The sequence below is a fragment of the Mesoplodon densirostris genome, chromosome 13 (assembly GCF_025265405.1).
Source record: "Mesoplodon densirostris isolate mMesDen1 chromosome 13, mMesDen1 primary haplotype, whole genome shotgun sequence".
NCBI lineage: Eukaryota > Metazoa > Chordata > Mammalia > Artiodactyla > Ziphiidae > Mesoplodon > Mesoplodon densirostris.
In genome coordinates, this window is record NC_082673.1 from 88680875 (window position 1) to 88707514 (window position 26640).

The 26640-nt window shown below is 49.3% G+C and overlaps 1 protein-coding gene across 1 annotated transcript in view; it reads right to left on the reverse strand.

Moving 5' to 3' along the window:
• The window catches only part of COL22A1 (collagen type XXII alpha 1 chain), a 240739-nt gene that overhangs the window by 43741 nt on the left and 170358 nt on the right, over positions 1–26640 (reverse strand). The window contains exons 43-49 of the mRNA XM_060116083.1: positions 21069–21104; positions 20106–20159; positions 18812–18856; positions 14443–14490; positions 8171–8284; positions 7733–7786; positions 781–834 (exon numbers count right to left, since the gene is read on the reverse strand). Of these exons, the coding sequence (XP_059972066.1) occupies positions 781–834; positions 7733–7786; positions 8171–8284; positions 14443–14490; positions 18812–18856; positions 20106–20159; positions 21069–21104 (405 nt within the window). The remainder of the gene's footprint in view (positions 1–780; positions 835–7732; positions 7787–8170; positions 8285–14442; positions 14491–18811; positions 18857–20105; positions 20160–21068; positions 21105–26640) is intronic.

The following is a 26640-nucleotide window of genomic DNA, read 5'->3' on the forward strand; positions in this document are numbered from 1 at the left end:
TGCTCACATGCCTCACCCGGTCATTGAATGAAAAGCCCTGTGAGGTTAGGGATTTGCCCAACACTCATCCTGTATCTCAGAGCCTGGTGCGGGGCCTGGCATGGGGCTGGTTTATGATGAGTACCGACCGAGAGATGGATAGAAGACTTCGCAGGAAAGGGGAAGGGCAGGAGGGAGAGAACACAGGAAAAGAGGGAAAAGAGGGACAGCAGCAAGGCACAGGCAGAGTAGCCAGTTTAAAGGGCTTAAAGGCTGTTAGAGGCTGAGGACCTGAGAGTGCAGGACGAGCTGGTAGCCCTGGATTGGAGACGAATGGGACACAGTGTTCAGATGCACATGGGGACAATCTTACAGTGCATTTGGATCAGCGGTCCAGCAGGGCTGGATGGGCCCTGAACAGAGAAGGGGTGTCTATGAAGCACTTTAGCTCACACAGTGAGAGCCATACAACAGAAGCGGTGGGTGGGCCGGAAGAAAGAAGGGGGCGTTTTGCACTTTGTAATGAATGACGGCCAGTTCAGCGAGCAAGAAGCACTGAAAGTAAACGAGTACAAATACGTGTTTTTAAAGGAAAGAAAAAGTAGGCTCCTCGGATAACTGGGGAAGGGGGGTGTGACAGTGAACCAAGGTGGAAACCATGAAAACATGATTTAAAAATACATCCTACCAAAGGCAAAGAAGAGACAAGAAATGACTGCAGAAACGGTGGAATGAAAGTTACCTAGGAAAAATAGTGATGGTTCTTCAGGGTGAATGTTTCACTGTAAAATAAGTTTTTACCTGATCACCTTTCTGTCCAATCTCACCATCTGCACCACGTTCTCCTTTATTTCCCTTAGGAGAAAAAAAAAAAGAAAAGAAAAGAACATTACTGAAAATTTTGCTAGCGCTACATTGCAGAAGAAAACTTTTGCAATGCATTCATTCGCTCATTCTTCCTCAATTTCTTTTTTTTTTTTTTTTTTGGCGGTACGCGGGCCTCTCACTGCCGCGGCCTCTCCCGTTGCAGAGCACAGACTCCGGACGCGCAGGCTCAGCGGCCATGGCTCACGGGCCCAGCCGCTCCGCGGCATGTGGGATCTTCCCAGACCAGGGCACGAACCCGCGTCCCCTGCATCGGCAGGCGGACTCTCAACCACTGCGCCACTAGGGAAGCCCCTTCCTCAATTTCTTATCAAGTTTGTGCTGTAGGCCCAAACTAGCTGTGGGACCTTGAGCAGGTCATTTAAACTCTGAGTTGTAGCTTTTTTAATCTACAAAATAGAGTAATGATTGCCCCCCTCATGAAATATGGGGAGAATAAAATCAAATAATACATGGAAAACACTTAGCATAGAGCTCAGGATATAGTAAGAGTGCAATAAATATAATTATTATTTTTTACTATTTTGTATTTGAATCCTGGCTTTGTCACTTATTAATTGTGTGTCATTGGGCAAGTTGTTTCAACTCTCTGTTTCCTACTTCTAAAATGAGAATGATAACAGTAGACTCACAGTGTTGTTGTGAGGATTAAATGAACTGAAATCTACAAAGTAGACTAGTGATGGCTTCAGTGCTAGCTCTCAGTAAGCATCAGCTATCATCATCCTCTTCATAATTATCACTATGACCGTCATCACCATCATCATCACTCTCACCATCACTGCTGCTGTCATTATGACATCATCACCATCACAACCACTAGCCTCCCCTCATACCAATCATCATCATCACCACCGCCATCACTACAACATTCACTGCTGGCACCTCTGTCATTCTCCTCCTCCTCCCCTCCTTCACAGCACCATCATCTTCATTATCATGGTCATCAAGACATAGCATGCGAGCTACCAAAAATATAGCTTTACACACTAATCCTGAAAGTAACATTCAAAGGTTCCAATCTCTCTTAACTGCCACCTCTTTGGCCCTGTGTTCAGTATGTTAACAAGTATGTTCCAGTAAAATGTTATTAAACAAAAACATTTCAGGTCCTTTAAAAGAATGTATTATGCAGTAAAAGAAGTCGCTGGCAATTAGTCAACCTTGGCTGTGTTTCCAGGCCTGTCCTCCTGTATCTTTGCATCTTGCAGAAGATCATGTCCCTTTTTTGCTCTGTTTCTTCATTCAGTAAATGAAGGATGCGAGGGGGCAGGTCAGTCTACGAGGGTCCAGGTCCAGAACCTGCAACTCTCTCAGTGAAACATCACGCCCAGTCGCCTTCCCATGCAGACTGTTGTACCACATCAGCAGTTCACTGATGACAGTAACTACCTAATAACACCCTGGCTGCCTCCCTTGGGTATATTGGGAGGGTTAGGTGATCTAATTAATGCCTGTAAAGTGCCAAATGCTTTTGTGTAGAGGAAAAAAAAAACAGGTTCAGAGGGGAAGAGCATTTGTTCCAACACGTTTGCATGTCATTACGTCTACTGTTTTAAAATCTATAAAGCCAGCACTGTCTGCAGGCCACTTTATGATCTCAGTGAAAAGAAGTGACAGAAGAGCACACTGCTCCTCCGACATTTAGGACGACTGCCTTAGAAGTAAATGGTTTCCTGGGCTTCCCTGGTGGCGCAGTGGTTGAGAGTCCGCCTGCCGGAGCAGGGGACGCGGGTTCGTGCCCCGGTCCGGGAAGATCCCACATGCCGCGGAGCGGATAGGCCCGTGAGCCATGGCCGCTGAGCCTGCGCGTCCGGAGCCTGTGCTCCGCAACGGGAGAGGCCACAACAGTGAGAGGCCCGCGTATCGCAAAAAAAAAAAAAAAAAGGTAAATAGTTTCCTTTCAATTTCCAGTCCTCAGTGTGGGCTTAGAATGGTTTCAACCCTCATCTCACAGCAACTAAATGGCAGCAGCTCAAGGACCTCCACAGTTGTCCTTGTCTCCTTCTCCACCGCAGCTGGGGATCAAAGGAAACACAGTCACCCCCAAGCCTGACTCACTTTCTTCCAGAAAAGAGGACTGACATTTACAGAGCCCCTACTCTGCCGGCTGCTCTTCCAGGGCGTCCACATGAGATCCCACTTCACGCATTTCTTTGTGTATATCCTGAGCTGATGCAAAGCAGTATTTAATATGTCTACATTATCTAATTTAGCCAGGAAAACTACTCAGTGAGGTAGGGGTTATTACCAGAGCATAGAGATAAGAAATCTGAAGACCAGAGAGGTGAAGTGATTCGCCTGAGGTCACACAGGTAATAAGAAACAAGATTTGGCATCTAATCCAGATCTGTCTGTATCCAAACTGCCTCCTCCTGACTAAGTTACTTTCCTGGTTATTTTCCTAGGTCATGATGCCTTGTCCCATTGGTTTTATAATGTCAAGAGCACTAGATTTATAGTCTAGAAGCTCAACTGACCTTGCTGACCATGTTCTGGGAATCTTTCTATGCACCGAGAATACAGCAATCAAAAAAAAAAAAACAGATTAGAAACAACAAAACCAAAAAACCACCTGCCCACCTGGAGTTTACATTCCAGGGGCGTTACGAGTTTACTACTTTGCTAGCTCAGCTCTCTTCAGTACATGCTTATTGAGGGTCCAATGGAAGGGCTTCATTTTTCCCGTTGAAAAGAAGGGAAGAAACTCCCACCACAAGCCCTTGTATTAGAGCATTTACTTCAGAAGACTTGACACTGTGCGTTCTTTCTCTGTCTCTTTGAAATGTATGTAAGCCGTTTTCAAAGCTGAATAAGCCTTTTGCCAGCTCTAGGACCCAGGAAAGTCTTTCTCAAGGACGTGGGAACATCTCTTCGAGGTGTAATCAACAAGGAAAATAAAGCCCCATCTCCCAGGTTCTAAAGGAAAGAAGGAGTCTAACTTCGCGGTCCCTCGTTCCAAGCTGCAAAGAGAAGTTTGATTTCCTTTTGTACAAAACGAATTCACTAAAGCAGATGGGCACTCCGATTACCAGGTGAATTCGGATGAACATGGCAAACGGTGCTACACGGTCCTCTTACATGGGAACTAGTTGTTGTTCATCCTGAGGACGCACACATCATGGGTCATAGCTGCTTAGCCATAGCAAAGGGTGAGATTTCTTTGTCTTTACAATCTCTTAGCAAAATTGCCTGTGATGCCTTATAATACTCTGGCTTAATGTTTGTACAAAAATAAAGTTATTTCCCTTCTTTTCCTTGTGGACAGGTTTTCTGGTTTGGGAGAAGATTCTGTTTAGTTTTTAAGTATATTTCCTCAACACCATCATTTGCTAAGTGCATAATGTAACAATTATTTATTTAGAGGTTACGTTCCTAGCAGAGGCTGCTCTAAGGATGCTGGCTTTTGGGAATCCATCAAACAGGTAATTCTCTCCAGGAGTTTACACACTGTTGAGAGCGGGGCCTAAACTTTCTTAAATTAGTAAGTCTCTGCTATTCTCAGAATAAGCCCTGTCCCTGAAATTGTGCCTGCTGTTTCTCTGCCTAGAAAACTCTTCCCCAAGAATGCCTGGCAAAGCGCTGCCTAACTTTCCAATGCAACTAAAATCCCACCTCCCACTCCAGGTGGCCTTCACAGGTGACCTCTGCCCCCATGGCATTATTTTCCTTAAAATCATTGAACTCTTCTCCTGGAAACCTGTTATAGTTGTTATTAACTCAGATAGAGGAACAATCATGAGGACCTGCCGCAGTTACACGCATCTCACATTTCCTACGAGCGGCACCATGCCTGGTGCTTTGTACATGTTTCCTTGTTTGAAGTGTTACATCCTCTCTGTGAGATGAGCCACGTAGTTCTTCTTTTACAGATGGGGGACCCCCAGGTTCAGAAAAGTCCAAGTTGCCCAAGTCTTCTAATTAGTGAGCGCAGTTCACTCAGCTACCAAGAGGCAGAACCGGGCTGGAGAACCACGGACCCCTCACTGCTCTCGGCGGCCTCGGCCCCAGCCTGGTTTTTCTAAGAGTCGTGACCTTGTAGATCTTTCTTCTCCAACACATCAGGCCTTAGGAAGCATGGCCCACGTCTGACCTACCTCTTCCTCCTGACGTGGAAGGGAGCTGTTTAAGGGCATGCGTGGTGAGAATATTTCGGGACTGAGGTAGCTGTGAGTGAAAAGAGGCCTCTCCTGAAGACAGCAGGGACTAAGCGGCTCTGGGTTGCCTTCTGGGAAGAATGGGATTCCAGGGCCTTTTCCGGCAGTTCTAGTAACAGCAGAGGAGGTATTATCTCTGCTCCCAGAATCATCCAGAACCTCCAAGGCAGTGGGGGGATGGGGGTTGGCGGCTTCTGCTCATTTAGCATCTCCAGTCCCTGCAGTTCCCATTACATGACTGGTGGACATGTGGACGAGAAGAAAACCATCTTTTTCATGAAGGATAGGATAAGCGGCACTTCCAAACTGGAAGGCGCTATTGCATCTGACTCTGCAGAAAACCGCCTTTCCAGAAAATCACGTTCTGATTACCATCTTGCTCCTTCGTCCTCTACGTGGACTGCAATCATAACAACAGCCACTGTATCTCCAGACCCTACCTCTTAGAGGCAGTGTCTTAGGCAGTTCGAAAGCTCTGCAATGAAGCTCTGGATTTGACGGTGTCATTAACCTCCCCAGACCCAGCAGCCAAAGAGAGCAGCTGCAAATCTGTGAGAAAAATCCTGGGGAGGCTGATTTCCCAGACGCTGGAATCACCATCGCACACAATGAAGCAAATCAAACCTTCTTGATGATGCATGTGACCAATGAACACCCAGGGCCTTTGGTTATAGAAGGACGCTAACAATGACCATACATGCTCCACTGTGGGCAGCATTTTCAATTTACAAATTCATCCTGGTGTCCGCAGGTCTGGCAGAGATCCTGTTTGATGACTGAGGCTCACCAGAAAGGAAATGAAACACTCCTCTGTGCTGCTTTCTGGAGAGGGGCGTGGCATGAAGAGCACAGAGACAGGCTTGAATTTGAAACCAAGAACCAGGGCAAGCCCGTGAGTCCTCAGATGAGATACTTAAATCCTCTGCAACGCACCTTCCCAGCAATAGGTGGCGGTAGGGGGAAGCTATCACAGGGTCTGTACCGGAGACGGTGTAGGTAGAAGCTAGGCTCCCCCGCGGGGAGCTGTCCTTGGTGCTGCCGGCGGTGGCAGCGTTACCGGGGGTATAACAGCATAGTACCTAGTGCGGCTCCTGGAGCTGGACAGGCAGGGATTCACCTTGGCTACACCACCTACTAGTTCTGTAATACTGGCATTTAATCTTGCTCCACCTTAGTTTCCGGCTCTGCAAAGTGGAACGACATCTCCACTTCCTAGGACGATGCTCACCGTCGCAGGAGACAACAGTGTAACGCGGGTCAACTGGCCCTTAACACACCAGGCACACTGTGTCCTGCAGTCCCTGGGGGCTCATCCTGTAGTGTGGACCCTGAGAACTTCTCACAGTCACCATGGACTTCCAAGAGGGGGGAAAAACCCCGTCTTTCAGATGCAGCACTAATTTCTGTCCTTTTTCCGGGTGGAGGCTTTCTTTGGCTTCCTCTGACTCTGTAAAGGAACAAACCCTCCCTTGAAGGGAATTTTAAAGGAACAAAGGCAGAGCACGTGTCCCAAGACACCAACCCTGCAGGAGCAGTCGGGCTGACAGAGAAAACGATTCCTACTCAGTGGAGGGAACGCCTTATCTGCGTAATTGATTGGCGTTTGTTTCTCTGAATAAAGGTCATTCCATGGTAGAGGTGGCACCCAGCAGCTGGCAAGATGACAACAAGGGCTGAGGATCGGCTGAAATTACCCACTGCAGAATCCTCCAGGCAAAGGGGTTAGCCACTGTTTATGACCCCAGAAAAGAAGGGTAATCCTCAGCAAATAGCACAGAGGATGCTAGGCTGTGCTGGTGTCTGTTAACCTAACACTGCCCCCGGGCGGAATCTCTTGTTCCATCTACACTGAGACCTGACATCTATAGTTCCTGAAGCAGGAGTCTTAGGTTTGTCAAAACCCTATAAAACTTCAGTGTCTCTGGATAACAACTAGATGTCTAACCTGCCAGCCAGGGCCTGGGAGATGTGGCTGTTTTCCATCCTGATACCCCACAGGCCCCTGGCTTTGCTATCACACCACCATATTTGTTTGCTTCCTTGCCTTTTTTTTTTTTTTTTTACGGTACGCGGGCTTCTCACTGCTGTGGCCTCTCCCCTTGCGGAGCACAGACTCTGGATGCGCAGGCCCAGCGGCCATGGCTCACGGGCCCAGCCGCTCCATGGCATGTGGGATCCTCCTGGACCGGGGCACCAACCCGTGTCCCCGGCATTGGCAGGTGGACTCTCAACCACTGCGCCACCAGGGGAGCCCCCAAGTTCTTTTTATGTATGATATTGTGCAACTCTTCCCTCTCTCTGAAGTTGTTTTTATTCACATCGTTAGTGGGTGGAGAAATTGAGGCCCAGAGAGGTCAAGAATTTTGCCTAAGGTCACACAGCTCCAAAGACTCAACTCAGGGGTGGGACTCGAGTTCGGAGCTGTCTGACCCCAAAGCTCATGTCTTAACCAGCACTACACCTTCCTATCTCGTAGCTCATCTATACTTTCAGCCACTCAAGTATTTGTCTATGAGCAATCTAAGACTCAACAAGTTCAAGGGCCCCTTCCCATGGTCACTGAGACAGTCAGTGCTAAGGAGAGAACCTGAACTTGGATTTTCTGATTTTAAAATCATTGTTCCTTTCCACTGGACGTCCCTCTTCCTCAAACGTCGGTTCACCAGTGAGATGAGAATAAACGCACATGATTTTTATGAAAGCTCACTGACCTGTGGTCCACCTATTCCTGGGGGTCCTGGGAGGCCTCTGGGTCCAGCATCTCCCTGCAGCAGGAATAATGGGGAAGAAAACAAAACAAAACAAAACAGCAAGAATGAGTGTCTGGAGCCCATGCCCAGAGTCATCGGCAAGCCATCCTCTTACACATGCACTCACTGACTTCCCACCGCCTTCCCTGTCCCTTGCCCCACCCTACCGCGTGTCTGAGCAAAGGGTGTAGGTGGGCGGCTGTGCGTTCATGGCCGTCACCCACCACCAATGTGGCAGCTGGTATGAGAGCCAGTCCCCAAGGGCCCCATGGCCCTACCTCCTGCTTCTGTGCCCTTGCGTAGAATCCCCCCTTGTGTCCCCGAGACGCGGTGCTGAGGTCTCCCAGGTGATGTATTCCATTACGGTGACAAAAACTAAGTTTCCCCTTTTCTCCTTACCTTTTTCCCTTCTGTGCCTTCTCTCCCTGGCTTTCCCGGGAGACCTTTGTCCCCTTTAAAACCTGGCAGACCAGGGAGGCCTGGGGGACCTGGGGGACAGTCATTGCACACATCCTGAGAAAAGGAGCAGAAACAGTTCAGTTACTTATAAAACAAAAGGTGGCCCGTGGTTCCTACCTTTCCAGACAGGAAGAAGCCAGCAAATGATGAAAAGGAAGCAGGTGGATTGAGTCACTACCCACACAGCTTGTGTCAAACTTTGCATTTTTCTCTCTTGGTCTTAAATTAGATTTCAGCACTGATACATCTGATATATCTGGATTATTACCGCATTTCTCCCTACTTCTGGCCAGACTGCTGAAATGTAGCCCAAGATGAGGATGTCGAAAGCGAAGATGTACCAATGTCTGTGAGCATCTGAAAACATTCACAGTACAGGTTTAATGCACACATTTAGTCCTGTTAAAGACAGCATGCTCTGTCCCTAAGACTAGAGACCAGACAGAGCTGGGAACTGCGTTCTCTGTCTGGTGGGTTTGCCCAAGAGGTTTCTGAACAAAGCAGCAAAAACAAGAAAGCAACAGGCACCCACCCTTGGGAGTCTCCTGCTGTGACACACACACCAAGTCTCACCGTGCCTGGCATTATTCTTTGTTCAGAGAAGGCATTTAATAACTGTTCCCCGGAATGGACCTTTGCTCCACTCCTTTGAGGCAGGTAAGTGCTGTCCCTGGAGTGAACGTAAAGTTCTCAGCCCAGAGAACAGGTTCTCTGGCTTGTCTGCGTCCTCCCCAGATCTTACATTTTGGAGCACAGTAAACACCAAATAAAATTCACAGGCTTGACCACACTCTCATCCATGTCACACCCCAGGGGCTTGGTATGCTCCTTCCACGCCCTTCTCTCTAATCCTCAGTCTCTTCCTCCCCTCTTCTCTCCCTGCTATAAGGGTTCAATGAGGTAAAACAAAGAGGCCTCTCAGAATAGTGGCAGATCATTCCCAGTGCTTTGGGCTGTTATGAATTCATGTATCCACCCAGCAGCTCCCTCCCTGTTAGGCACAGTGCTTTTCTGCTTTGAGACCACAACAAGCACACGTCTTGAAGGGCTCATGGTTCCATGTACAACTGACACAAACAAACGCATTAACTAGGCTTCTGGGATGCTCCACTGGAGAGATCGGCAAAGACTTGTTCATATTCAATGAGCTGATGTTTCAGGTGACTTGGCATTCAAATCGGTCTCTAGGGCTTCCCTGGTGGCGCAGTGGTTGAGAGTCCGCCTGCCAATGCAGGGGACACGGGTTCGTGCCCCAGTCCGGGAAGATCCCACATGCCGCGGAGCGGCTGGGCCCGTGAGCCATGGCCGCTGAGCCTGCGCATCCGGAGCCTGTGCTCCGCAACGGGAGAGGCCACAATAGTGAGAGGCCCGCGTACAGCAAAAAAATAAAAATAAAAATAAAAAAACCCAAAAAAACAAATCGGTCTCTAATTCAGGATGGAAGGGCTTTCGTCATCAAAAAAGCAACTCTGAACAGTCCACCTTCCTTTTAGGTACTTACTCCTACTCAATATTTGAAGATTCTTTAGCAGTGTCCTACTCCAAGAAGCCTTCCTGATGGCTTCACACTGGGGATATGTTCCTGCTCCCACGGACCCAGGAATTCCTGCTATGGAAGCACCTGTCTCACTATTGAGGAGATTTGTTTATAGCTCCAAGCCCTCCCTACCTGGCAAAAAAGTGTCAGCTCTCCGAGAACAGAGGTAGAGTTGCTTTATCTTTGGACGTCCACTCTGTAGCAAATCACCTTCCGCAGAGCATGAGCTCCATAAATGAGGGAACCAGCCGACCCGACCAACCACCAAACAACTGGCCACTGACCTTCTGGCACCCAGTGTCATCTTCCTTTAGTGGTGGTTTCAGATGCTGGTTGAATGTTTTTGGAGGATGAGGAGTACCAAATGTTGGGCTACGTGAGGAAATGGCAGGTGAGAGAAGCTGAAGGATACTGTTTCCAGTTGCTGTTTTTTGTTTGGAAGAGTGGCAGACTTGGAAGGAACTCACCTATCTCATCTATTCCTAGACCTTCTCTATAGTTCCTTAAAATGAGATACAGCCGTCAAACATGGCAACAATACGCACAGGATGAGATTTTTTGGACTTGGTGGGTGCAAGAGTGATTGGGAACCATTCTTTGCAGCAGGATCCACAACATAAAGAAATTGTATCTGAGCAAATACAAAACGTCACTACTTTCCAATTTCTTTTCCATTTGTGGCATGGGTAACTCAGCCTGGGTGTGTCTTAGTCACACATTCTGTGTAGGATTGTTCCCTGATGACCAGAACAGCCCCCAGCAGCCCCAGGACTTGCCAGTGAGGGGGCTGGATCAGGCTCTGGAATCCAGTGAGCACAGGGCAAGACCAGCCCCCCATCTGCTGTCCCACCAATGCTCACTTTGGCTCCCGTGCACCTGGGGCCCCCAGTCCCTCCTGACCTGGGCTACCGGAAATGCCTTGACACTAGCGTTGGGGCCCAGGGTGGGCTGCCCCAAAATGTCTCAATAGCATATAATTTTGAACCAAAGATACGGAAGAAATGGCCAGTGCAAGAGGGACACTGGCCCTTCTGTCTGTCTCCCTGAAAGCAAGAAATAAACCTCTAATGTGAAAAGTACCCTCCCTGCATTTGGAAGTAGAACAACTACTTTATCCCCAGAAACAGGGATTTCAAGGCGGAAAAGCCTGTATGAACAAACCTTTTTAAATTTACTACCCTAAGTCCAAGCTCCATTTAGATTCTTTTTTTTTTATTAGTTTCTGCTTTATAACAAAGTGAATCAGTTATACATATACATCTGTTCCCATATCCCTTCCCTAGATTCTTCACTAATTAAGGACCCAAAGCCCAAGTTTCTTTGCCCTGTCAATTCCTCACAAATGTATTGTTTCTTTATCCAAAAAGTATAAAAGCTGCCTGTTTTGGCCACATCTTAGATCCCATTTCTATGAGACCTCCATGTGCACAAATTAAAATGTATTTAATCTTCTTCTGTTAATGTCGTGTGTCAATTTCATTATTAGTCTGGCCACAAGAACTCCAGAGGGATTATAGGGGGAAATTTCTCCCTCCCTGTCACTAGCCAGGGTTCTGCTTCCAGCTAGACGGGCTTGCCCAGACCCCACCAAAGCCTCTGCCCACTTGGGATCACGGCTTCACCTCTCCGAGCCTCAGTCCCTTATCTGTGAGATGAGAACCTCAGAGTCTGGGGAGAAATACATGAGATAATGAATGGAAAACGCCTGATGCCATGCCTGGCACACGGTGACAGCACAGGAATTTCAGCTGCTACATGTGTCACTGTGGTTTCAGTTGTTACTTTCCTCCCTAAATCTGTTGCTTTGTCCCGCTGGCAGATCAGATGCCCCTGATCATCAATACTGACTCCCAACTTTTCCACTGAGTCATCTCAGGCAAGTCACTTAGTCCCTTTGAGTCTATTTCCGTATCTGTTAATAAGGATCGTTCTCCTACCTTAGGAGAGGGAGGTGAGACTGAAATAACACATGTGAAGCATTTAGCACGTTGCAGGGATCCAATCTGTAAATACAGACTCCCTCTCGCCTCCATCCCCTTCCTTTTTCCTGAGACATTTTCAGCAAAGCCGGCTGGCTGTGTCACTGTATTTGGTGTGGAACAGCATATCAAGCAAGCGCTCAATCAAATGTGTACAACTGGAGGAATGCTGTAGGCTCTGCCAGGCGTAGAAATCACCTCCAGATCATCTCATGCAAGTTCTTGCTGGATTCCTGAATCCTCACTGCAGATTCCTGCCAAAGGGTTGTGGAGCCTACATTTCAAACCTCCAGGTGACAGGCCAGAAACTCACTACTGCCTGTCCTTCGTCAGGCAGCTGTCAGGAAGCTCGGACGCACGCAAAGATGAAGTCGGAGAGCAGAGGGGCTAGAGCACGGGACGTGGAGTTGGTCACACGGGGTCTGAGTCTTCGTTCTGCCCCCAGCCAGCTCTGTTGCCTTGAACAAGTGACTGATCCCTCTGTGCCCAATCTCCTGCCCTGTCAAATGCAGCACATAATAGTACCCACCCACTGGGGTGTTGCTGAGGGTAGGATGAGGTAATATTTATCCCAGGGAATCATCTAATGGAGAGGCCCTGAGGATGACCTCCCCGGGCACAGATCCAACTATGGAAGTTCATTAAACAGGAACTCTTAGGAGGCAAAGTTTCTAACCAGGCAGTTTTCCAACTATCAGAATGAGGCAAATTTTCTGTAATAAAAGATACCTTCTTAGCAAGAGAGGGTCCTGCCACCAGCCCACCTGGACCAGATCATCATCAAGACGGCAGCAGGTGATTATGAAACAGGGAGCTAAGACAGCTGACTTCACAGACCTGGGCAAACCCGCAGAGCCCAGGCTCTTGTCCACAGGGTTGCCAGGCAAAGAACAGCTCTGTAGGGCCAGGGAGTCTCAGGTGCTTCCCTGAATGCAGGTGCTCACATTCTCTCTGCGGTTCCTGGGTGCTCTGAGGAACACAGCTGCATCCTTTAGCAGGTAAGAAGTATCGATTTGACTAAATACCTATCTTAATGCTGTAGCCATAAAGCATTAACCCATGCAGCATTCACCCCTATTATCATTGTCATCAGGACTGGGACACCTTGAGGTTGAAATCCTTGGTGAGGCTGTGGGGTGGGGAAGACAGGGGCTGATGCAAACCCAGGGCCTTCCAGCGGGACACAGTTAGGAAAAAATGATCGAGAACGTAAACACCTGTATTAAACAAGGCTGAAATCAATAGATAATGAATTCTTGCCATGTCCTTGTTGTAAAAACAACACAAAATTCCCTCTTGTCAATGAAAATCAGGAAAGATTGCTCTATTACTACTCATTTTCCAATGAAATGTATAATTTTCCATCAAGGCATCTCAATGCATAAAGAGATGAAGAGGCCCAAGCTTCTGAGAAGGATTTCTTTTCCCTTTTGTTCTCCTCCCTCGCTCTCATGCAAGAACCAGGTATTTTCCGACACCTCCCAAGTGGTTTTTAGAAAACAGGAAGTGAGGGAGAGGGTGGTCACACAGAATCCCAGGCCAAGCTTCACCCGAAGTTAAGACAAAAGCTTGGAACATAGGCAGCCAAGGGTCCTCCACACGCACGGCCGCAGGACTGCTCTTCCTGAAACACAAACCTTATCCTGCCTCTGTCTTGCTCACAGCCTTCCCCAGTTCCTCTCTTTAAGCGCCGAGGTCCCTGGCCAGGCTCCTGGGCATCCAGCTCTCCATGGCCTACCTCGGCAGAGCTGTGATGAACTCGCGTCTTCTGCCGCTCGTGGAGAAGGCGCACGTGGTTTGTACCATGAGCGCAGCGCACGTTCCTATCTGGCTCCACCGCCCTGCACCTGCACTCTGGACCTCGCCCCAGAAGAAACCCCACCCGGCCTGTCTGACTCTGCCCGTGCGTCCTCTCAGAACTCCAGGATGCACTCCTGTGTGGGGTCAAAGGTGAGCCTCTGGAATCAGTGAGGAGTGGACTCTAGTCCCATAAAGTCACTGACCCTGGGCTTCCCTGGTGGCGCAGTGGTTGAGAGTCCGCCTGCCGACGCAGGGGACACGGGTTCATGCGCCGGTCCGGGAGGATCCCACATGCCGCGGAGCGGCTGGGCCCGTGAGCCATGGCCGCTGAGCCTGCGCGTCCGGAGCCTGTGCTCTGTCACGGGAGAGGCCACAGCAGTGAGGGGCTCGCGTACCACAAAAAAAAAAAAAAAAGTCACTGACCCTCACAGCGACTCAGGTTTCTAACAAGCAAAACAAGAGCATAAATAGTACCAACATCAGAGAGTGATCGTGGATATAAAACAAGAGACACACGGGAAGCATTTCGCATAGCACTGCCTGGGAGGATTTCCTGTGATGATGGATCTTATTGTCCAATAAGGTAGCCACTAGCCACAGGTGGCGAGTAAGTACTTGGAATGTGGCTAGTGTGACCAAGGACTGGAACTGCTAATTGCATTTAATTTTAATTAACTTACATTTAAATTGACACATGTGGCCAGTGGCTGCCATACTGGACAGTGGATTTTAGCACACTGCTGGCACACAGTGAGTGAGTTCTCAAGAAATGTTGCTATCATTGTTAATATTATAACACAGTTGTTCAGACAAAGAGAAAAGCACATATTATTGAGATCTCTAATCCTCCCCATCACCATTTTCAAAACGCATGCACATTTATTTTATGCTCTTACCTTAACCAAGAGATTTATGTCCCCTGGAGACAGTAGTGAAGAGGGGCCCTGTCAAAATAAACATCAATGAATACAGACGTACACACATGCATGCACACTGCATACTCCATGCTTTAGACAGTACGCAGCCTTCAAAATGTAAGTTGTAACACATGACAAAGTTGTGCCAGGCACAGGATGACAGGCGCCCTGCCTACGCCCCACGCTTGGGAGCCACAGAAAGCCTTGGCAGCCCAAGTGCACGGGCCACCAGTCCTGAGTCTGACATCAGCCTTTCTGGTCCCCGGTCTCCTTCTTCTGGCCCTTTCTCTTCTCCTGGTGGCCTCTCCTCCCCACTTCCATCAAAACCAATAGGTCCTATGGGTACTGTGGAAGACAAAGGGGCGGATGGCCCTTTATTCCCCAGATGGGTAGTAGCTGTCACTATTAGTCATTCACAATCTAGCATGATTCTAAAGCAATTTCTTCAGCTTTCGCAGGTGAAATAGCATTTTAAACCTCATTCATCATTATGAGTTGGAAGTCTCTAACTTCAGGAAGGAGATTTCAGAAATCAGGAGTAATTACGAAGCCTCTGAAGGTGTGTAGGAGTCTGTGGGTCGTTGACTTCACATTCAAACCCATGGTGAGTTGGAACATGGCATGTGATGATTGTGGTCAGCCCGGAGCCCAAGCGGAGCAGAGGCTGGGCTCACACTGGGCTTCAGGGGACAGGAAGCTGGGAAGGAAATGGAAACTCAAAGGCAGACACTAAAGTGAGGAAGGGATTCTTAGGAAAGAAATGGGAGACTGGTGTGCTACTTCGCAAACTTCTAAATTGTGCAGTGGAAAAGGAGTGCCAGAGAATCCACTCTCCAGAGGGCAGGTGGCAGAGTTTCCTCTAGATTTTCCAGATTTTCCTCTGTGGCCACAATCGGACTTGTGGTGGCTGATTCCTTCTGATTAAGTTTGACTTTGGGTTTATGAATTATGAATCCAGTCTAGCCTCTTAACGAGACAATTCCCCTGGCTACCCACCCCCTCTCCCTGGCCCCATGGGGTTTCTGCCACATCCTGTGGCTACAGAAAGCCACGGGACAGTAGCATCGTGTATGTTTGCATAGGATAATCTTGGCAGTGGCTGGGCGTATGCCTGTGTTTTCTGAGTTGAAATGCTCAAGTATTCTATCAACACTCTGGTCTATTTCAAGAGGACACCCAAGAGAGACTGGGGTTGGACTGGCTCAGGTTTGGAGGTTTTGAAGGAACTACTAGCCTGCAGGGAGAGCTCACGTGGGCTGCATCTGCTGAACAAAGCCGAGGACGTCCTTAGTTACCTGGGACCGACCCTCAGGAGGAAGGCCAACTTGTGGCACGTTAATGAAAGCTTTAAAAGGGAGAGAGGGCTTTTATTTTGACGCCTTATGTTTTCCCCTGGGAAGTTAATAACCTAAGATTCCTATTGCTCAAATTGGGACACTTTCACACTGCTGGCCTTGTATTCTTTGGAGTATTTTTCTGCTGTCATTTGAGCCCCTTGTAGAGTTAGAATGAGCTCTATTAGCACGGCTGGGCATCAGTTAGAAAAGGAGAGAGAACAAGGAGTGAGTTCCCTGTCTAGGTACAGCGTGGCCTTGGGGATAATTCAGTTAGTGTCCTGTTGTGGCCCATTTCTGTGGGTCTCACAAGATAGGTCTGAATACACAGGAGCAAGGCCGTTGTGGGGTGGTGGGCTTCTGAAGGTGGACACAGGATGCATCAGAGATCGCCATGTTCGCTCTGGAGGAACTGGCTCTTGGTGGGATAAGAGAACAGGAGTGGAAAGTGCTGGGGTGTAGGAGGCATAGTCTGTGCCCTGCTTAGACCCTCCTTCCCTCCTGGTGTGCCCAACCACCAGCTGCCGGGACGCTGGCTGGAAGGTCACACAGAGACATTACACGGTCAATAATGAGCTGATATGGAGGTGGGTAAGGGCGCCGGCCTCTTGACTCAAGAGGGGCCAGCTCTGCGGTGCCGCTCGCTCCCCGGAGGATGGGAATGAACCTAGATTCCAGCTGAGCCCACAACTTTGACTGCCTTTTCCCCTCCTCGCCCTGCTTGCTTCAATCCTGGCAGCTTTCACCTCAATCAGTTGGCACAAGAATCCTCACCAGAGGCTCTGCTTCCAGAGAACCCAAGGCTAGACAGAGGGATTCCCAGGACAGGGATTCTAGGGGTGCAGCACTGGAGAAACACTGCAGGCCCCCCTCTCTACCCCGAGGGATGACGACTGTAGGAGAGGCTTAGCTCAGCAGGCCTGGGTTGTCCAAAGCCTGCACGTTCCAAAGGTACAGCCCTGGCTGGCTCCTGGGAGATAACTTCTAAGTCCTTGGAATGCCCTGCCCGATAAGAGTGGCTTTGTTTACCTAGGGTGTTGGGCCACGCAGATAACTTATGCTAACACTGTGATCTATGGTGGGGTCCTTGGGCCACGTGGGACGGCTGGAGATGGTGGAGTAACCAAGACCAGCCAGGGAGGCATACCACACCTACAAGACCTGGACACCAAGGTTTGCCTGAGCGTCCCTCAGTGGCAACGCCTGCTGCATTTCAGAGCACTCACGGTCATCCACGTGCCCTCTGATTATACACACTGCTGGGAAAATGGAGTGCTGGAGGGGACACCTGGAACCCTGACCTCGTCTCTCAGGCCTGCATCTCCTCCGTGCGCTGCTCTTATTCTGCACCCTTCACTGTAATAAACCATCAATCGTCGTGAGGCTAACAGCTTTCCTGAGTTCCGGGAGCCCTTCTAGTGAATCACTGAACCAGAGGCGGGTCTTGGGGACCCTTGAAAACATGACTCATCTGGTTAGCGAGATCACAGAGACCAACAGCTACCTAGCGGGACTTGGGACCACCTGGGGGGAGTGTGTTCAGTGAATTTAAAGGTAGTCAAAGAGAGACCCATCCTCTCTCTCTCTCTCTGCTCTGCTGGTGACCAAGCCATGGACATCACAGTTAGTCCACCTTGTCAGCTGGACTCTGCTGATGTAATTTTCTCTGCAGAGGTGTCAAGGTCTGGATTTGGGAGGGGTCATCTGAACCCCCTTCAGCCTTTGGCCTGAACCTTACTCTTCCACCCACTTCACCTGGGACTTGCACTTGAGTACTGGGGTGGCTGCTGTAGGTCTGACTCCGTGGAGGGGAGGAGCTTGTGAATAAGCCCCCCTCTATCCTCCAGCAAGACTTTTCACTCTTCCCACTGGCAGGGCTTCAGTGAAAAGTTCCTGGACCCTTCTAGGCAGACCAGCTGCCCCTCCAGATCTCTGCTGTGCCCAGCAGCCCGGATAAGTCAGGAACAGATGTCCACACCCTCAGGGGCCTCCAGGCCTTGGGTCCTTGCCTGAAACTTGTAGCAGGTCAGGCTCACAGAGGAGAAAGATGGCCTCTCCGACCCATCCCGAGGGGAAGCTCCTGCCCAGGGGAGCTCACTGGTGTCCGACACCAGCCCTGAGGCCTGAGATGCCCCAGTTGCAGCCGCCGCTGGTTCTTCCGTCTTGGGTAGTATCTTTTGATGGACTCATTTCTACTGTATCTTCACAGCTGTCGCCCCCCTCACCCAGACCTGCTCATCTTCACTGTTCCTTCCCTGGAGGGCCCACTCGTGGCCTGGTTAATGGGCTAAGCCTTTGGGGCTTCTCTGGCATTGGTAACTTAATTGGGCGTATATACCAGAAGGTGAATATACTGCACATGAAGGAAGCCTGCAGGAGCCTTGGGCTAAAGTGCAGATACACAGCCCAGGACCAGACGCTCAGGACTGTCCATTTCTGCTCAACTCGCTCTCGCTGTGAGAGAGGAAAGAAAGTTTCTTCTACTCTAAAAAGGGGAAGCCAGAAGGTACTGACATTACTGAACAAAGGGGCAGGACACGGGCCGGTGAGGAACTTGCCGTGAAGGCGGCTCTTGTCCCTTTGCTCACCCCCAAACCACCATTCATCCTTCTCTGTCCTGCTCCAGGCCCGGGAGGCTGCACCCTGGGGACGTGGCGGGGGACCCACCTGCCTGCTGGCTCTCGGCTGAGCTGGACCAGTAAGAGGCGCATTAGGAAACTGGAGGAGGGGGGCCTCTGGCCAGGCTTCCTGGCAGTGGCTTTGAACCCACAATGACAGCCCCCATCTTCCCCACCAGCCTCGCTTTCTCTTGGCTCTGAAGAGAAGCACAAGGTGGTACTGGCTTCCCTCTGTGCTTTATCTCTGGGTGGCACAGCATCTCGGCTTAGTTCCCTCTGCCCACAGCTTTGTAAAAAGCCCCTTCTTAGAGTCTCTTGAACCATATGAGCTGCATTTTATTCTGCCCGAACCCCTGACTGATGATCAAGATTCATCCAGGACAGTTAGATACATACTGGTTTGCCAGGAGGGCCTCTTTCTCCTGGATTTCCAGGTACACCCTAAGAGAAGAGAGAAAGAAAACATTAGTTCTGCTAAGCACATAATCCTGATCCACCCTGCACACCCTCTCCCCTAACCTCTATAATCTGCCCAGTGTAACTCAGTAGAAAAAAAAAAAAAAATCACCCAACCGTGAAGACTGGCACCAATAAAAATTCACGGTTTCCAATCTCAGCGGAATACCCGAAGCTTCTCAGGAAATACTCAACTGGGCCAAATGTTCAAAACAGTAAACTACCCTTCCTATAATTATTTTCCAAAACATGAAACCGAAAACCACTCATGCATGCAAGTGTGTCGTGTGTGTGCACGTGTACACACACACACACACCCCTATCTTAAATTTCTGCCATCCTTTTCCAAACACAGGTGGAAGGACCAGCTTTGAAAAAGAGGAAGGCTCTTCTACTGAACTGACTCTAAGGGTGTAATATTGAGAGTGGAGCAGATACATTAAATTCAAGTATTTGGAGACAGGAATGAGAGGGTAACTTTCTTCTCTGAAACAGAACCCAAGGAAGGGAAGGGGAAGGTGATTTATTGTTCCTGCTTATAGTGAACCAAAACTATAGACGTGGAAAGATGCGAGTCTAAGCAACAAGTCTAGCGCTACTGGTTAATGGTGCCAGACCTCTGCTCTAAGAACTCATGGTTGTCTTTTATCCATTTGGTCAGTAAGTCTGTATCGAGTAACATCTATGTGCCTGTCACCCTGTTAGGCATCAAGGACCTAGAGATGCATAAGACACATGGGTCCTACCTTCTTGGAGCTCAGATCTATCTAAACGAAAGTCAGATTACAGGGATAAGAGACGATTATCACTGTCACAAAGTGGGAAGAGATACAGCTTCAAAGAGTATTAGGTAAGTCTGTAGAATTCCCTTGAAGGGAGAAAGCCATTACATGGATGAGTTAGGAACAGGTCCATGGAGAAGATGATACCTGATCTGAGCAGAACTGACCAGCTAGGTACAAAAGAAAATTGACAAAACAACAGGAGGCACTGTATGGGATAACTGGAGCTTACAAGTTTCTGAAAGCATCACACAAAAGTAGAAGAAGTGAAACTAGACAATGCAAGCTTACAGGGCACAGGGAAGAGAGGAGCAAAACGTAAAAAATGTTCATGGGGGAGGGGAGACTAGTGAAGATGAACAGCTCCCATGGGGGCATCCTGGTCAAGGGAGGCCGGGAGAGGCTGGAGAAGGGTTCGGGAGACAGAGCCTGCACCCTTTGCCTTTACTTACGTCTTGGCCAGCTGGTCCCTGGGGACCGGGGAATCCAGGTGGGCCTCGAGATCCCTGAAGAAAAAGAAAAGACATCCCGCCACAGTTTAAGCAAAGTAAGGCCCCCCTTTCCTCGGGTCGGTTCTCCTTGTATAAAAGGCCTGGTGCTCTGAGGAATCTCTGATGGAACGTGGGTGCCTGAGAGCCGCCTTCTCAGAGCTTACGCATTTCACTGCGCTCGTGGAGGTGGATGCATTAAATACACACAGAAAGGATGCTCGCAAAGTCTCCCCCGTGAGCCTGACTGCCCAGGCCCCCTTCGCAGGCCCCTTTCTTGAGTGGACAGGGCAGCTCCTGCAGTGAGACGGGCCTGAGCTCACCCCGGGTGCCGTGTGGATAACCAGCCCCGGGGTGCTGGCCGGCTGGGTAGATTGCCCTGTGAGAGGCCCAGCTCAGAGCCCAGCACTCAGGTGACCATGACTATTTTTTATTGGAAAGTCATTCCCGCTCTGCTGAAAATTTCTGCACAGCATCAGGAAGCAGCACAAATCACCTCTCATGATGGATCTCACTTCCTGTAGGAATTTTCCTGTGTCTTCCACCCACCATACAGATTAAGAGAGAGCCCTCACTTGCTCAGGGCTATGTGGCCGGGGGTGTGAAGCCAGGAGTCAAAATTAGTTCCTCTGGCAATCTGATTAAATTTGTTAAACCACGGCTGTCCTACTGGGGAGCAGAGACGGCAGAAAGCAAAGGCAGCGTCCGTCTGCCCAGCGATCACCGCGCTCGCTGCACTGGGCAACGCCCCACTCCCTGCTCCTCCACCATTCCATAGGTCAGTGCTTGTACCCTGGAGAGTTCGCACTGCTTAACATTAAAGATTTTTTGAAACGATTGTATTTTCTGGCCCCCGCAATTTGAAATTGCTTTGATTGCATAATTTCTCCCATCAAAACCCAGCCCTTTATTTAAATCATACTGTACCTGAGGCCCTTTTTCTCCTGGTGGTCCAGAGGGGCCCTAAGAAACAAACAAACAAATAAGCTAATGAGAAGTGAAATGTGTATTTAAACATGCTGTGGTGTTTATTTCTAAGCTAGGTCTTTAACTGTCCCGAAAGGAGGAGCTGACTTCCCCCATCTTTAAGACACTGTGCCACACCCTCTCATACCACCCACTAGTGTTGCACGTGGGAATCTTCCTGGAACCTTCTCCAGTTGCCCCTCAACTACTGCCACCCCATCCTGGAACCCACTGGATGTCTGACACTTGAGCCCATCTCTAGCTCTGGTGTGGAGTGGAACCAGCATCCCAGCATTCTCGTGCTGTGTCCCCTTCCTGCTCGGGCAGCACAGGCCTTGGGGTGGGGGGGCAGGTACATCCAGAGCCAGAATCCCCAGAGTGGCCTGCTTGGCTGATGCTGCAGTGGTGTCCCTCCTCACTCCTACAAGTGGGTGCGCGCGTACACACACACACGGGTCTGCCATCCTGTAAGTGTGACCAGCCTAGAATCTGGCTTCCGATGTTGCACTGAAGATGCGTCCCTTGCTTGAGGCATTGGTGTCTACTTTCAGGTCCTGCAGTGAGCAGAACTGTCCCTCAGCCCTGAGAAGACTCTGCCCTGCCTTTCTGCCTGGACATGTTCTTGCCACACACTGGTTCTCAGTTTAGATGTCAGCACCCTTGGAAAACTTCCCTGGCTTCTCCCAGGAGGCTCGTTAGAAGTGGTCCCCAGCCCCTGGGTGCATCCCATCACAGACGTGTGGCCTAGTGCTGTCAGCGCTTGGGGCCCATCTGTCCTCTCTACCGAAAGGACTGCGTGCTGTCTTGGGGGCGCTTGGCACGCTCTCGCCAGCGCTCAGCACGGCCCCGGGCGTGCTCAGGACACAGCAGAACACAGCACACGGCACTCTGCTAAAATTAACATTTTATGGTATGAGGAGAACTGGAAAATCATGTGTTATCATCCTTTTCACTAACGATCAAACTAAGGCCCAGAAGAGACAAAGAACCAGCCCAAGCCGCATCGGGAGTCACTCGCCAGGTGGCTTGAGCCCTACTCGCCTGTTCTTGGTCCCGTGCACCTGTGCGTCCCTGCAGCAGTGCCCCTGAGAACTTCCAAGATATCCCAAGAGGGAGAAGAGACTTCATGCAGAGGCATAGGTTTCTGGCAGTATGACAGACCAGGTAACCTAAAAGCCTGCCCACCAAATATGTCCCAGAACTGCCTGATAAAATAAAATAAAGTAAGCATTTTAAGTGCAGAACTGAGCACTAAAGGAAGTAGGGGACATCTCCAGAGGCCTAAGCCAAGAGGGCAAGTCAAGCAGGTAAGACAATGGACTCAGAAGCCCACCTGGGGTCTACCTGACTCCCAGGTCATTCTCCCTTCATTAGCTCTCACTGCTGTGTCAAGCTGTAGGTCAATGGTACACATGGACCAATATATACACATCCGAATTTTGTCCCTTTCAAAGTAGTCCCTTACTGAGACTGCACACTTATTCTTCAAGGAAAGGGCTTAGGGACAGTTTATTACTGGCTTGGGGAATGCTGTCAGATTTTAGAGGCACCTTTTTTTTGTTTCCAAATTAAACTCCATGATCCACCTCAAGCATTTGACTTTTTCATTAGACTAAGCTCTGAATTCCTCTCTTCCGTCATTTAATATGCAATCTACATGTGAAGCATGGATTTTGTTGTCAAAAAGGTCTTCATTTCAAATCTCAGCTTTATCAATTATTAGTTGTTTGACCTTGAGCATGTTACTTAGTTTCTCTGAGCTTCAGACTCCTCAACACAAATACAAAGCTAGGTGATCACCTTGCCTTGTGTGATCAGAAACTAACTGATTAAATTTGTTATAAAGCAAAAAATTAAAAAAAATTAAAAAAAAAAGAAACAGAAGAAGATCCTCTAAGTAGAGAACCAGACCGGTGCCTGGCCCATAACAGGCATTCCCACGCTATCCTGCTAGTATACTTTTAAGAAATAGAAAAGTGTGCTGTGGAGGAGGGGTTGTATCATGACTTCCCAATGTCATTCCTAAATCTGAAGCCTAAACATGTGTTCAACAATAATGACCCTCTTTTCCGAGATTACGCCCTCTGATGGGTTTGTTCAAGAGTCACTTTACCCAAAATACATATTTTGGCCTTTGACACCATTTTTCCACTAAAAGGAACTCCAGCTCCTTGTAGAAATGACTGATCCCAGATCTGGGTAAGGAGTATGTACAAATCTGGAACATCCTGTCATTCCAAAGAGCAAGGAAACTACCAAAGACTGCAGGGTCAACTTGAATAGTCTCCTATTTGCATAAAGTAAGACCATTTGAACAGCGAAAGGAAGAATAACTGCAATATATTAAAACAAGTCAAATGTGTTTAAATCCATGGGTTCAAAATTATTGATAAAAAACAAAAAACAAAAACACCTCATTGATCATTTTTGCAAGATGCTAGGGAACCAAGTCGTTATTTGAAAATGATTAAAGGGAAAGCATTTATATTCTGCCTTCCATGGGAGCTGTTCCACTGGGTATCCAAATTGTAAATGAGGGAACATCTCTCCATACAGAAGTATTCTAGCTAACACATAAAAAACTGACTGGACTAGAATAGCACCAATTTGCAAGCCCTGATGTGCTAACTGATCTACACCTTGGCTATCAAAGGGTGTGAATGTCACAGCAAGACACCACTGGACATCACATGCCTCCTGATGGCAGACTTGCCAGAAAGATCAAACCTGAATCTGCTCCAGCCTCGACGGCCAAGTGCGGGTGTATAGGAAACACAGGGACAGAGCAGTGCTAAACTGTTCTATGAGCAAAGTCCAGACGGTGGGAAGTTCTGAGACCAAACAATGCATCTTGTCTCATCAATTAAAATGCTGCCATTTATATTTATATAAATTTGAAATTTGATCCTCTCTCCCTCGTTCCTCCCATAGATATCTATTTGAAAACACAGCTCATTTTATTCTCCATCATCTTTTATCTGAAGGGCTCATGGGTACCAGGCTATGTGCTGGGCTTACCTTTCATCAGCCCAGTGAGCCAGGTGCACTGTCTGAACCTCTCTAAGCCTCAGTTTCCTCATCTGTAAGCTAGAAGCAATCATAGTTCAGGCTCACAGAACCACTACAGAGACTGAGGAGGGTAGTGCATGTAAAGGGCCTCCCACCGGAGCCTGGCCCGTTGTCTAAGTGCTCAGTATGCCTTAGGAATTATTATTAGGAACAACAAAAAGCCTTGTTGAGATTAGAGAGTTTTCAACCAGAAGTAAGAGTAGAAATTTATTCAACCCCCCCCCCCTTTTTTTTTTCTCCATCAAGAGAAGAATCCTCTGAGACTTTCATCTAAAAAGCCAAGATTGGGATATTCAGCTCCTGGTTATACCGGGAGCCCTGTGGTCTGGGGCGGTGTGTTGTCGGTAGGGACCCTCCCCAACCCCTCCTCTTCTGCCCACGGGACCTTGCTCTGCTCACAGTGGAAGACAAGAGCGCGTGGCCGGGAATGAAGCCCTGCAGAGCCTGTCCTGAGTGTCTGCTTTGAGGTACCTCTCAAGAAATGCCTGGTGTCCCCATGTAGCAGCCGGGCAGATGGGGCTAGCTGGCTGCACATGCTCGTTTCGAGGGGCCAGAGGCCAGCCTAACTCCGGGACAACAGGCGTGGCTCTGTGGTTCTTAGAACCAAAGGAATTGGACTAAAGCAGCAGATACGACATATGAGCAGAAACAACGGCTACACTTGCAGGTCAATAGTTCGGAGGCAGTAACGTACGTGAGAAGACCCTGGCACAGGAGAGCACAATGGCAGTGTGAACTCCTGTCCTGCCACGGCCCTGCTTGGGCGTCTCCTTGGAGCTGGGGTGCTGGCATCCACTCCCAGCTCTACCACATCCTAACTGTGACTTCAGGCAAGTGTCACATCTCTTAAGTGGTTTCCTTTATTTGTAAAATGAAAGGGAGAACAAGATCCGCCTGGAAGGGTGGCTGGGAGGACTGGATGAGAAGCTGTCCACGAGATAAATGAGAGAATGGGTGTGGGTGCCCCGCTCACGCCGGACCCTGCCAGTAGGCAGGCCATGTGAGCTGCGGTTATGACTGCTCTAGCTTTTAGTGGCTTTCATTTCTATTCTTATTATATTACTCCCTGGAAGAGGGGGAGAAGAAAAAAGAAAACCTTCCAGTTAGGACACGTGACGTATGTTTTTGCACACAATCAGCTCCATGCTTCCTTCTCCCCGATCACACTGTTGGTCTATTAAGGGCTGTTGAGCTAGTTTTCTTTGTATGTGACCCTCAGTGCCTGGGCAAACAGGCATCAGAACAAGTGACTCCAGAGGGGGAAAACTGAAGATGTAGAGAACGGAGATGCAATTTCAGCCAGCGAAGGCTGAGAAAGATGCCTGGGAAGGATTGTTATGACCTCAAAAGGTCCAAGGCAAGCTTCCAAGTGTTATTACCAATACTACCACGCTGTAATCCGCCCAGCACCCCTGATCCATAAGGAAACTCCTGCTCAGCATGGACTCATGGGGCGCGGGCTACAGCGGGAATCCTGCCCTTGCAGACCTCAGGCTCCGAGGCTCAGTGAGCTTCAGCAACACTTTGATCTGCCCTGAGACGCTGCAAAAGGAAGGTCAGAGGCAACCTGAAGACTAAAGGGATTTTTTTTGGTTAATGTCTTGAAGGGAGAAGCCAAGACTCCAAACAACGGCCTCCCCATCCAGCCCCCGCCCCATGATGTGCAGACGTCGGCAGAGAAAGTCCCGGGCTCCTTCCAGGGGTCAGCGCTGCTCCTGGACGCTGAAGGCCTTGGAGCTCAGTGCCACGGAAGGAAGGACGAGAAGAATCCAGCCTTCACGTGAGCACGTAATGGAAGCGAACAACCCTGCCCGTCCTGCCAAAGCCACAGGAGAGCTGAAGCAGAGGAAGAGAACTGGCTTTGGAGGACGTGGCCGTGATCTGCGCCCTGGCCCTGGCCCTAGACTAGCTGCGTGACATTGGCCAAGTCACCTCACCTTCTGAGCCTCAGACTGTTTACCTGGAAAACACTGACGAAGCAGGCACCTTCAGGGCCCCTCTCCAAATCCCCTGGGCACGCACCCACCTGGCAGCTCCCTGCTGCAGGTGCCTGCCCCGGGGGCGTCTGTAGCCATAAGGGGATGCTCGCCCCGAGTGCAGGGCAGCTCCCCGGGAGCAGCCTTCCACCAATGCCCAGCAGGAGTCGGTATGCAAACACCCCGGCTCTGCCGCCCTTTCCAGAGAACAGCTCTGCAGCTGTAACCCAGTCTCCAAGGGCTTGTCAGTGGAGGCTGCCACCCTAAGGGGTGATTTCTGAGACAATTTCCCAAATAAACTCCTTGCCCTTGAATCCTATTCTCAGGAGATGCTTCTGCAGAATCCCAGCCTTCACCAAGGGATAGACCAGCTTTCACGGGACTGAAGGGCTGAGGATGCAGACGCTTCTGGACTCAGCAGAGGACCAGATATGGACCATTCAGCCAATGGCAGGGCTCCTGTAAAGCACAGGCATGTGGGATGAACT